Genomic DNA, 11,410 nt, shown 5'->3' with positions numbered 1-11,410 from the left:
GACATCTGTTGAAGTTCTTAGACCTGATATATAGTTTTGAATAATTTGTGCATGTCTTCATGAAGGTGTCTGACACATCTTCTTGTGGATCTGGTTACCCACTAGCAGAGGAAGCACAGAAAACTTTCCTTGCCATTACTTAAAATGATAAACCTGTAATACCACAAGTCCATCACACCAAACCTCATTAGATCTAAGGTAAGCTTAAAAAAAACCCACTACTAACAGAATTTTTGGAATAATACATTAACTATTCTGATTAGAAATGAAATAGACTATGTAAAGAGAAACAGGTCAGGAAGAATAGAAAAATACTGCAGTCCAATTACCTTCAAAGACTTTATTTTCAAAGATTTGCATTTTATTTTACTATGTGTGCTGCAACCTGTAGAACTGGTGTGGCGCAAGTTCCTGTTTTACTTCCTCAGCAAGCTGTAAGTATCAGCGCTTCTTGACCACGGTCACTTGACCTTTTGTTTTCTTCTGCATATACCGGAAAACTGTATGATATAGATATGTCCTCCTCTAGATGTCATCTAATGTCAGCCATTCAGTTACAGCACACAATTTGTATCTGTTTCTATTTTATCACTTTTAAAAATACATAAAATATTAGAACTGTCTTCACGGACAGACTCTTAAATGGCTCTACTGTTTTTCTACACAGTTAATATTTCTGTTAAAATTTAGAGCAAGAGCTTAAAAGTACTTGATCATTGTGATAGCACTGAAAGAAACTGCCTGATGTGAGTCATTTCCTCTTCTGAGCTGTGAACCATAGGTCTGTTAAAATGTGATATATGTAGATGTGAAACTCCCATTTGATCTCATTCAGCAAACAAAACCAGACAGAAAAATACCCTGTGGACCTCTTACAGCAAATCTATGTCTGTTGATGAGTGAGACGCAATGTGGATTACACTTTTTATCACAACAACCCTCTGTTTGTCTATGTCCCGAGCTGGTGGTGAGTAAACCTACCATGTTATTGCTCTTATGTTGAAAGGAGTATACTTGTGAAGTGAATAGCACACTAAATATCTCAAAGTCATGAATCCTTGAAAAAGTAAAATTACCCCAGCTTCTTTGTTACCAATAGCTAGTAAGGACTCTAAGTCAACTAGTTTCACAAAACTACCTGCAATTTTATCAAGTGCTGATCAAATACTTGTAAAAGAACATTTTGTCTCTCATGTGTCTCTGGAGTTAGATGCCACTTAGACGTTTAATCAGCTTCCAGTCTTGTTTAAATGTATTCATTATGCTAATTTTGGTCTTTCCTTTTCTGTGTGTTTTACTTTGACAGACTTTTGTGAAAATGTTCTTAAAGAATGCCGAGACAGTGACCCGTCATGGATAGGGTAATGCAGCTTCTACTTTGCATGTCGCATTCCTGTTTGTGAAAAATTATATAATTGTCCTACATGAATGAATAAATACTGTCAGTACTTGTTAATTGTTTTCAACAGTGGCTGCTTTTCCGTGGTTTTACATGGCTTCATCATCAAATAAGAATCATTAGAGTATTAATATACAGCCTCTAACATATACCCATTGTAACAAATACTGCTGTTTCAAACAACAACACAGTGTAACACTTTGGAGTAACCATAATTTTGTATTATTGTTTAAGTGTATTGTGTATGTTGGCGTTTGTTAAACTTGTTACATACTTGATTCATCTAGAAACATTATTTACTGTACTTTTGATATTTCTTTCTTATTTTTCTTTTTTTTGATTTTGTTAGCTGCTTGGATAGATTTAGGCAGCTAAAAGTATTCAGTAAGGTTTAGTAAAAAATTATGGACTGGAATTGACAAAGTTGTAGAATGTGATACTATGATAATATGGACGGTATTTTTAATTATTGTCAGAGATTTTCACAGCTCAGTGTTATTTTGTGCAAATTGAAAAGCACTGAAGGATGCTTAAATCAAATACAACAGAATCTATTTCTGTTCATCTCAAATTCTTGCAGTTTCATTTTTTCTCATTTAAATGTACAAATGAACAAATTAAGTAATCAAATCACACATAAATGCCCACTATGAAATAATTCATTTGTCTTTCTTCTGATCTCTTTGCATTAGTTTGTCATTTTCATCCTCAGTTATATCCCTGTTTGCATGTTTATATATCTGAACTGTATTAAATATCTGTTGGTAGTTGTTATGAGGATCGAATTATGACCTGCATAACAGGCCGCTCCATGACAGGCATCAAACAACTCAAAGTAGACTCGCGTCAAGAGGTGAGGTCATTTGGGGCAAAAGTGCTTATTAAAAGTGAAAAAAGTACATTTTTATGTTTCTGTATTTATGTGTTTTCTCTATTTTTTTCTGTACAACCAATTGATTGTTTTATATTGCTTTTTAGAAGTAATAAATGTTTTTGTATTAATGAATTCTAATAACCAACTGCAACACATTATTTAAAGTTATGTTTTTGTGTATGCTTTTTAGGTTGATGTGAGTCCTACATTTGAACATAGAGTTCACATCCCATCATCAGCTCTCCAGAGAAGCAGAGGAAATGTGCCTGAGATGGAGGTCCTGGTGGTGGCCTCTGTAATTAACAGCAGTTATTTTAAGGTTGGTAACGCTAAAGGCAACAGAAAAAAAAACTTAAATATTTCCACGAGCAGAGTCTCTTCACAATCAGCTGTTGCTTATTATGAAAAATGATTAAAAGTTGCTCCTTTAATAAAGAGTTGTTTTCACTAAGGGCCACAATGTTTGCTTTAATTTAGTCTAAAATGTTTGTCTTATATTTGTCTTATATTACAAATTCCTCAACCAGTCTACAAACAAGTTTATTAGACTTTAAAATGTTTATTTCAGAAATGTAATGCATTCTGACTACAGTTCTATAAAAAGGCTACCGTACAGCCAACTCACAACAACAATCTTTGGCTATCTATATTACAATTTGTTTAATGGTCTGAAACATGTAAGTGCGAGAAATATAAAAGAAATCTTCAAAATGCAAATACTTTGTTCATAACACTGCGCTTGTGGCTGTACAAACTTTAGCTACAACTAGCCAACATTTAAAAAAATAACTTGAAATTTAACTACAAGTCCTCTGCCAGGATTAAAGGCTAGATTAGTTTTTGAGATTTGAGATACATTTTTTCATATTAATCCCACCCTAACAGAACTGTTATGTGCCGTCCTTCTTTCAGCTGAGTCCTCCCCAAAGAAGTAGGATACCACAAATTCACCGCAGAAATGGCAAAGTATTTAGGGACTCAGTCGTATGTGTGCGGGCAGGAAACGGTGCAGTCGAGAATCTCTCACAACCCATCAAGTTAACCTTCAAACACAACAAAGAGGTAAAAAGACAAAATTGTTGGATGAACATCTGAAATAGAAAATGTAACAACCTGTTTACCGTCCATTTTGATTCCAGGTTGAAAGTGGAACATGTGTATTTTGGGAGGAAACATCAGCAAAGGATGGAACAGGTACTATTGGAGATGTCAACCTTCAGTATTTTTGTTTCTAAATAAAATGACTCAGTTACTCAGAATGTTTTCTTTATAGGTTACTGGAGCAATGAAGGCTGTGACACAAATTACACGGCACATGAATTTATTTGCAGCTGCAACCATCTGAGCTTCTTTGCTGTGCTTATGGTGAGCTGAAAATCTCTTCCTACATATGATAAAAGCCTTTGGCAAACACCATGTTTATCTAATTAATATTAATTAGACAAACATGTTGATAAACAATTTAAATTGAGAGGCTGTCTCAAATTTATACTGTTTGAATAGCCATGTATTTTGTTGGAGTCTTTCCAAATAACCAGAGCTAAAATGTCAGCAATACACTCAAAGATGATAATTATGATATTTAAATTATAATTATAATTTCACTGTACACATACTTTCGTTGTGCATGTACAATAACAATAAAGGGCTATTCTATTCTATAAGCAAACTAGTGTATTACACATAGACTGTATAAAAGATAGAGGGAGCCACCATCAAGTCACAATTTAAGGCTATGGGTCAGCACACCTGTCACTCTAATTTTAAGCTTTGCCAGCACATGGATCACTTATAAAATAATTAACTCATCATATAGTTGTGATGAAGGGTGAACCAACCGATACATTCCCAACCATGTATTGCACCAAAATGTAAACATCTTGCCATCTTAACATGGAAATTTTGGGATTGATCAATTAACAAATTTTGGTCTACCACTAAAACAAATTTCTTATGTAAAATACATTTCAAAACAACAACTTCATCTTTTTATGTTGCAGAATCCAGGAATATCGGTGACAAAAGCTAATGCTGACAAGCTAAACTATATCACTTACATTGGATCAGGATTCTCTGCCCCCTTCGCACTGATCAGTTTGTTCATCTATATTTATATACAGTGAGTAGATGTCATATTATTCCCATTTAAAACTTTATAGTTTTCAGTTCCCAATTGTGATCAAATGAGAAATTGGAGAAAATATACACTTTGCGAGTGACTGTATAAACGCTTTTAAGTTCGTTAGTGACAGCAGCTCAGTGATAAGGTCTCTGACCACGACACCCACACTCAAACATAAGCAGATGAAAATAAGAGATGAAAAAATAAGAACAAACCGATACTCTTAAGAATTTTGCATCTCAAACGATGAAGGAATTAAGGAAGTACCAGGTTGTTTCCAACTGCTTCTTAAACAAAGTATGCACAATTTGGACTTCTATACCTGGTTTATGCTCATACTAGCTTTTGGCTTCCAGCTGTCTTCCCCTAAATCAGTGATTAGTGACCCACTCTTAGTCACATTAAGTTTAAGGAACTCGTCATTCCAAACATTTAACAAAAGCAGGCAAAGCATCAGCCAGACCTGACTGTGAGGTCTGAAGAGGAGGCAGCAGTGCAGTGTTATCAGGAAACTTCAAGTCTAGGAGCTGTCTGTGTGCATGATAAAAACCAGAGGAGAAAAAACACAGCCCTCAGGAGAGCTGGAGTTTGATAGGTTTGAGAGGGTTGGACATTTTATAGAAATCCCATTCAAGTTTCTCAGTTAAAAAATTTAAATGTAACATTAAAATCTGATCAGGTAAAATAATTTCAGAGGCCAGTCAGTCCACCAGTACATGGGGCTGCACCTTATCAAAAGCAGAAGAAAACTTCCAAAATAAATTTCGGGGGGTTTTCTATGCTTATATGCTGTATGATCTAGAACAATGAGCTTATTATCATCTATATCAATGCTTACTCTATAAGCAAACAGCAGTGGATCTAATCTGTCATCAGTTGAGGACACAACCTCCTCAATATTTTTTAATCACAAGATGTGTAAATACAGCTGATCTTAACTCGTTTAGTTTTCTTGCATCTTTTTTAGTATTGCGATTAATATGGGTTTTTTTCTAAATGACTTCAGATGAGTTACATTTAATTTGTTCTGTATGCTGGTTATGTTTCCACCCTCTACACATCTCTGTACGAATGTAGAAAAATCCTCACTGAGCTAATGAGCACAATAATGCAGTGTGCATGCATAGATGGCATCGGGGCCAGCAGCTGTCCTAATATTCACCATTTTCAAGATGGTTTCAGCCTGTTCTAGTGATATGACAAAATGATTCTGAGAAAGATTCACTAGTATGAAAAAAACATTTTTTCCTTATTAAAATTTCACATTCCTCCATCGCTTCCTCACTTCTCCACAGCTGGTGTTAGCAGCAGCACCAGCAACCTGTAAGGATTGGTTACTATTTGTTGCTGGTTCACAGTCAGGCAACACTGACGGCTTACATGTCGTTACTTTGACACATTTTGCTGCATTTATGTTTAGTTTAGTTTTTTTTATTGTTTTCTCTCAGCTTTCCAGCTCCACCTTTTCGCCACTTCTTCCACACTAAACTTTTTCACAAGGTGGGTGAGAAGGTAGAGGTGAGCCGGTCGCATTAAGAAAGTTGATTGAACGATCCAGTGCCAGTATTTAAAAAATGAACAAATGGGCTGCTGTCAGTGCTTTGACACCTGTTGTGCCAAGGTAGTTATTTCCGACAGCATTTGTTTCCCCTGCGCTCCCGACGGGGGAGAAACTCATTCTGTCAGGGATAACTAGCTTTGCATGACACCAGGTGCATGGCGGCCCTTCAGGCAAAGACAAGCAAAGGGAACCCATACAGTTAATATACATACATTTAATATACATACATGATGGTGCAAGTATTTCCCGTTTTTTCACAATATTAGTTTTGGCTATGATATTATACAGAAGACAACTTATTGCAGGAAGAAGAGGAGTGGGAAAAGGTGGTGGTACTAGGGGATTGGAGGGGCAGTATATCTTGAGGTTCAGTGTTGTTATGGCACTGAGAAGTAAACTGCTTTTGACGCTGTTTCTCAGGGGGCAACAGGTCAAAAGTGAGACCAAGATTATTTACTCAACCCTGCTAAATTGAGTAAGTCCTGTAGAGAGGCCGTAGTTTCTGCACAATGTGATACAGTACTTTCTGTAAAAAGTCATGAGCTGTTTTTGACTCAGTTTGGTCTTCCCGAGTACTCTGATGAAATGAAGTCATAGCTGTACCTTCTGCTAACTGCAGAGTCTTCTTTAAATTGCAACAATTAAAGTCTCACAAGGAGGAATTTAGGAAATGGAGCAAATAGAGTCCAGTTTGTGCATTAGGTAAGCGATTATCTGAGGAGTAGCTGACATGTTGACTTGTGGATGATTAAACACTGCTGTATAAAACAACTGTTGAAATTTGTTTGGCAAATAGAATACATGGAGTAAATTTATCCACAGTTCCACTGCAGCAGTACATATCCTGATGTTTGCAGTATTACACCGCTTCCATTTACATAAACAGCTGGTATCTGTAGAGCTCTGTAGGGAAAGAAGAAACTCTTGACTCAGACTAACTCTTCTATGTCCACTGTGTGTATCCACAGCAATGTAATTACATAAAATAAAATAGAATGCACTCATACTCTGCATCACCAAAGAACTGACTAATAGCCTGTAATACACTGGTTTGTGGCAAAAACCTCTGAGGACACAAATACTGTGAGATCCTACTTTGCTACAGATGTATTTGCTAACTTTTGTCAGGGTTCCCTGTATAAAGAAACATTCCTCTTCCTGTAACAGTTCTCTCTGCAAAGACAATGAGCGTGTGAGGTTGCAGAGATTGCGTCACAAAAGCTCAGTTGCTGCTTACATTTTGGGAACTATTTTTTTTTTCAACATGTTGATACTGGTATAAAAAAAAATGTAACCACTTCCCCAGAGACATCTTCTGTCAAGTAGCCTCAAAGAAACACTGCTACGAATGCCTGGAAATGCCATAAAAAAAACCCTGAACATTAAGAAAACAAACTCAATAATATTAATGGTTAAAAAAATGTGATTGTGAGTGAAATTTGTAAAGTAATTAATTAAAGAAATGTTGTGTACATTAATATATCTGTCTGAGAGTGATTCTGTCATGTTTGTCTTTGTAATTTGTTTGTTTAATGAATTTGTTGATTTTCCCATTTCAGTTTTCAACCCATATTCTGTTACATTTCTAACATTATATTATGCAAATGAGGCGACTGCTACTCAAAGTGTGGTATTAAGTGAACTTTGTGCTCACTGGCGGGCTACACCTAGTTAAGAGACCATTAGAGAAGTGAGGCTACAGCCTCATGGCCTTTCTTACATATAGTTTTATCTGTTGCATTAGTGTGGAGTTATTACCATCATCTCACATCTAAAAAGGCAAGATAATGTCCACTATCTCCACAGTTGGCAACAAGAGAATAATTCTGTTTCTGTTTTAGTCGGCGGCATCCTGAGAAATCCATAAGTCTGCACATGCAGCTAACAGTGGCGATGTTCTGCCTCCATCTCACCTTCCTGCTGTCCAGTCTCCTGGTCCAACTACTGAAGGAAAAAGAGGACAGCTCATCTTGCCTGGTACTGGGTCTGGTTTTACACTGGTCCCTGCTGGCCACCCTGACCTGGAGTGCTCTGGAGGGGTTCCACCTCTACCTTCTGCTCATCCGGGTCTTTAACATCTATGTGAGGAGGTACCTGCTCAAACTGAGCCTGATTGGATGGGGTGAGTGTCATTTAGGTGGGACACTGCTCTGCAATACACTGTCACAAATCTTTAAATGAAAGTGGATTGTGTTGAAGTGTTACATCACAATAAAGGGTTTAAGGTCAAGTAAATTCGCTTTATTTGCATAACCTATTTAAGCACAACAGACACTGACCAAACACTAGGGCAAATAGGTACAAAACTACTTAAAAAAAATCACGAATCACGAAATTTCTTAAAATGTATTTTAAAAGTAATTAAATGACACTGTTATAAATTAGGCCTTAATTGAAAAGAGAGATGTGTTTTAAGTTCAGATAATAATACTGTGAAACAGGCGATCTGATATGGACGATCGTATATTGTTCAGCTTTAGTCATTCTAATTTATTCTGTTGTTTAGAATCAACAGCTGTTGGTAAGATCACCTGTGCAATCAGCATGGGGCACAAAATTTTAAGGACAGGGTTCGTACGGGTGCTTGAAATCCTTGAAAATGATAGAATTTTAATATTGTCTTTTCAAGGTTTGAAAAGTGCTTGAATTTCAGATGTGGTGCTTAAAAGTGCTTGAAAGTGTAACTGTATGTCATTCACCACAAATAACTTTCTGATTGAATTGTTTTCTTATCAGATAGAGAAATAAAATGAGTCGCAAAATGTAAAAACAAAATTTCAATTTGGGTCGAAAGTGCGGACTTCAAACTATATACCAGTTTTTAAATTGTGTTGATAGGCCATGTAAAACCAGAGTTATGATAAAAAATACACGCAATGTTTTTTTCTGAATAAAACAGTGGTGTTTGCAGGGGGAACAAACTGTAAAAACAGCGTTTTCTACGGACAGCACTAGCAAACACTCTCAGCTTGGGAGTGAAAAAAAGGAATAGAAAAAAATACTCCTTCCCTATTGGTGGAAAAATGTACCATTTCGACCAATCAAAAAATGACATGGCAACATGTGGCATTTGGTTGTTTAGGAAGAGGGGCAAGTTTTAGGAGTGACACCAGCGAGAGAGAGCAAGTGAGCGAAAGAAAGAGAAAGCGAGTTTTGATACATGATAGATTTGTGACGTTTACCATGTTTGGAGTCTCAAGTTAGTGTGTTATCTTGTGTAGTTAGTGTGTAGTGTAGTCGCTGTTTTGTTTTGTGTGTCACTTCTACTAGAGAATGTCACAGTTGCTGCAAAAAAGCCACCAAAGGCAGATTGCAGTGTAAACGCTGTCTCCAGGTGGAAAACAGGAGTGACACACCTGCTGTCAGACCTGCAGGGTTTATCCCTGTGCTGTTCTCCTCTGTCTTAGTGGATACAAACTATTTTTTGGAGTTGCATAAAGAATTTGTGTGCCTTCCTATTTGGTGCAGAACACCTTATTGTTCTGTAAGTAGTTTTAAATGGTTATATAAAAACGTCTGAGCCTTGGCTGCATTTTTGGGTGTAAATAGTACAATATAACTTTGTTGTTTGCAAAACTTGTGCATATTTTTTTTAAATGTACAATTTCTATTTGCATTTCAAGTCATGAAAATGATTTGTTAAACATTTGTGGTGGTTTGTGGTTTTTACAGTCAAAAGTATAACTCGTATTTTAAATTTTGTCTGAATTTAGATCAGTTGTGCTTATACAGTATGTCAAAATGAGAAAATGCAAAGTTGTCACCAAGTACTGTTTATATTTATATTGCTGCAGCTTTTTTAAGTATTAACTTGGTGCCTTTGGGTGAAATAATGGTAATATGAGGGACCGATCCATATGGTCACAAAGAATAGCCACTTGTTTCTGTTCCCCGGCTTTCATTCACAACACATTTCATTGAGTTTATACACTATATGCATTTAAGGTGACCGTTTCCTTTTGCAGTATGTTTGTCTGGTGCGTTTTTCTATGCCTTAACAAAAGGGCAACAAAGCTGTTTAAGTTCACCTTGGATGATTTGTTTTCATTTTCACATGGTCTTACTGAGGTGATGCGAACTGAAATATGCGTGCTGGAAAAGCTTGAAAAGGGACCTTAAAGGTGCTTAAAAAGTGTTTGAATTTGACCCTGAACAAGGCGTATGAACCCTGTAAGGAGTCTGAAACTCAGAAATGAGCTCATTTCAATGAACCTTCATTTACACAGGTAGTTAGTTTAACAAAGATGGTTTTATATGTTCATGTTTAATGTACCAGTCTGGACTCTAGCAGCAGCATTGAGAAGCAGAGAAACAGTGATAATAATGCCTCATGCTGTCCTAAAGAACATTCAGCTGACATTAATTCTGTCTTCCATGTTTTCAGGTTTTCCTACACTGGTTGCAGCTGTTTGTGGGATTTCACGTGTTTATGGCAAATACACTCTGAATTACAGCAACAGCAATTTAACACAACACATGTAAGAACCTATCTTTGGTATCATTTTATATTAGAGTGAGCCAGGAGATTTTATTTCTTAGCAAATTCATGCTGTTTTTTAAATTTTTAATTAATGAGCAGGTGCTGGATGAGCAATGAGTCTGAACAAAAGCTCCTCATAGTCAGCTACATCACTACTGTGGCCTTTCCTTTCTTGGTGGTTGTGTTCAATGCCTGCATGCTGGGGCTGGTGGTGTTTAAGATGTGGGAGCTAAGAAGGGGTGATAGAAGCTTTGGAAGCAGCAGTGACTGGAAGAAGATAAACAAAGAGAGAAAGAAAAGGTTATGGAAGGACTGTGTCACAGTGCTGGGCCTCAGCTGTGTGCTTGGGTTACCTTGGGGGTTGGCCAGCACTACGTACGTTTCACTCCCTGGGATCTACGTATTCACCGTATTGAACTCCTTTCAAGGTTAGTATGTGATCATCATGTCAAGGATGAACTGAACTTTGATCATTTACTAGAAGAACTGACAAACTATGTTTTCCTCTTCACAGGTCTATTTATTTTCCTGTGGTCTGTGGCTTTGGCCTGGTCAAAGTCTCAAACTGCAAATAACTCATCAATCGGAGACTCTTCCTCTCAGAAAATGATGACTACTAGTTTCAACAGCAGAAACTGAAAAGCCTAATGCGTTATCCATGACCTATATTAGGTGTTGCGCTTCTATTGATATGTAGTTCAGTATAACCAATAATTAACTAATAATTTAAATAAAAATACAGCGATTCTTTTGGTTTCCTGTTTGAGATATGAACAACAACAAGCAAACATCAATAATTTACTGATGAACCACTCAATTTAAAATTGTTAATGAGTGGCATTTTTGAATTCTTTATACTTGCTGACAGGACTAATACCAGTGTGGTCTTCATTTTCAGGTTTTGATGTATTGTGCACTTAGAGATGCTCTTCTGTATAACCTGGTTGTAATGAGTGTCTCTTTTAGTTTACATT

The 11,410-nt window shown here is 36.6% G+C and overlaps 1 protein-coding gene across 1 annotated transcript; it reads left to right on the top strand.

The window, feature by feature from the left end:
• The first annotated feature begins 844 nt into the window (after positions 1-844).
• LOC134623818 (adhesion G-protein coupled receptor G1-like) lies at positions 845-11,167 on the top strand. The gene is made up of 12 exons (XM_063468835.1): positions 845-967; positions 1,307-1,361; positions 2,168-2,252; positions 2,464-2,592; positions 3,186-3,335; positions 3,413-3,467; positions 3,547-3,638; positions 4,274-4,392; positions 7,798-8,078; positions 10,341-10,434; positions 10,536-10,864; positions 10,951-11,167. The coding sequence occupies exons 1-12, from the start codon at positions 910-912 to the stop codon at positions 11,073-11,075; spliced, it is 1,572 nt and encodes a 523-aa protein (XP_063324905.1). The 5' UTR covers positions 845-909; the 3' UTR covers positions 11,076-11,167.
• The last annotated feature ends 243 nt before the right edge of the window (positions 11,168-11,410 follow it).

The sequence above is a fragment of the Pelmatolapia mariae genome, linkage group LG1 (genome assembly GCF_036321145.2).
Source record: "Pelmatolapia mariae isolate MD_Pm_ZW linkage group LG1, Pm_UMD_F_2, whole genome shotgun sequence".
NCBI lineage: Eukaryota > Metazoa > Chordata > Actinopteri > Cichliformes > Cichlidae > Pelmatolapia > Pelmatolapia mariae.
Note: the sequence above shows the minus strand (reverse complement) of the source record. Positions and strands in the feature narration are given on the sequence as shown.

Bases quoted from the DNA above. Each gene is read 5' to 3' on its own strand.
- LOC134623818 (XM_063468835.1), top strand. From the start codon at position 910: ATGTGGATTACACTTTTTATCACAACAACCCTCTGTTTGTCTATGTCC. The intron at 2,253-2,463 runs GTGAGGTCATTT...TATGCTTTTTAG, and splicing joins AAGTAGACTCGCGTCAAGAG to GTTGATGTGAGTCCTACATT. The intron at 4,393-7,797 runs GTGAGTAGATGT...TTTCTGTTTTAG, and splicing joins TTCATCTATATTTATATACA to TCGGCGGCATCCTGAGAAAT.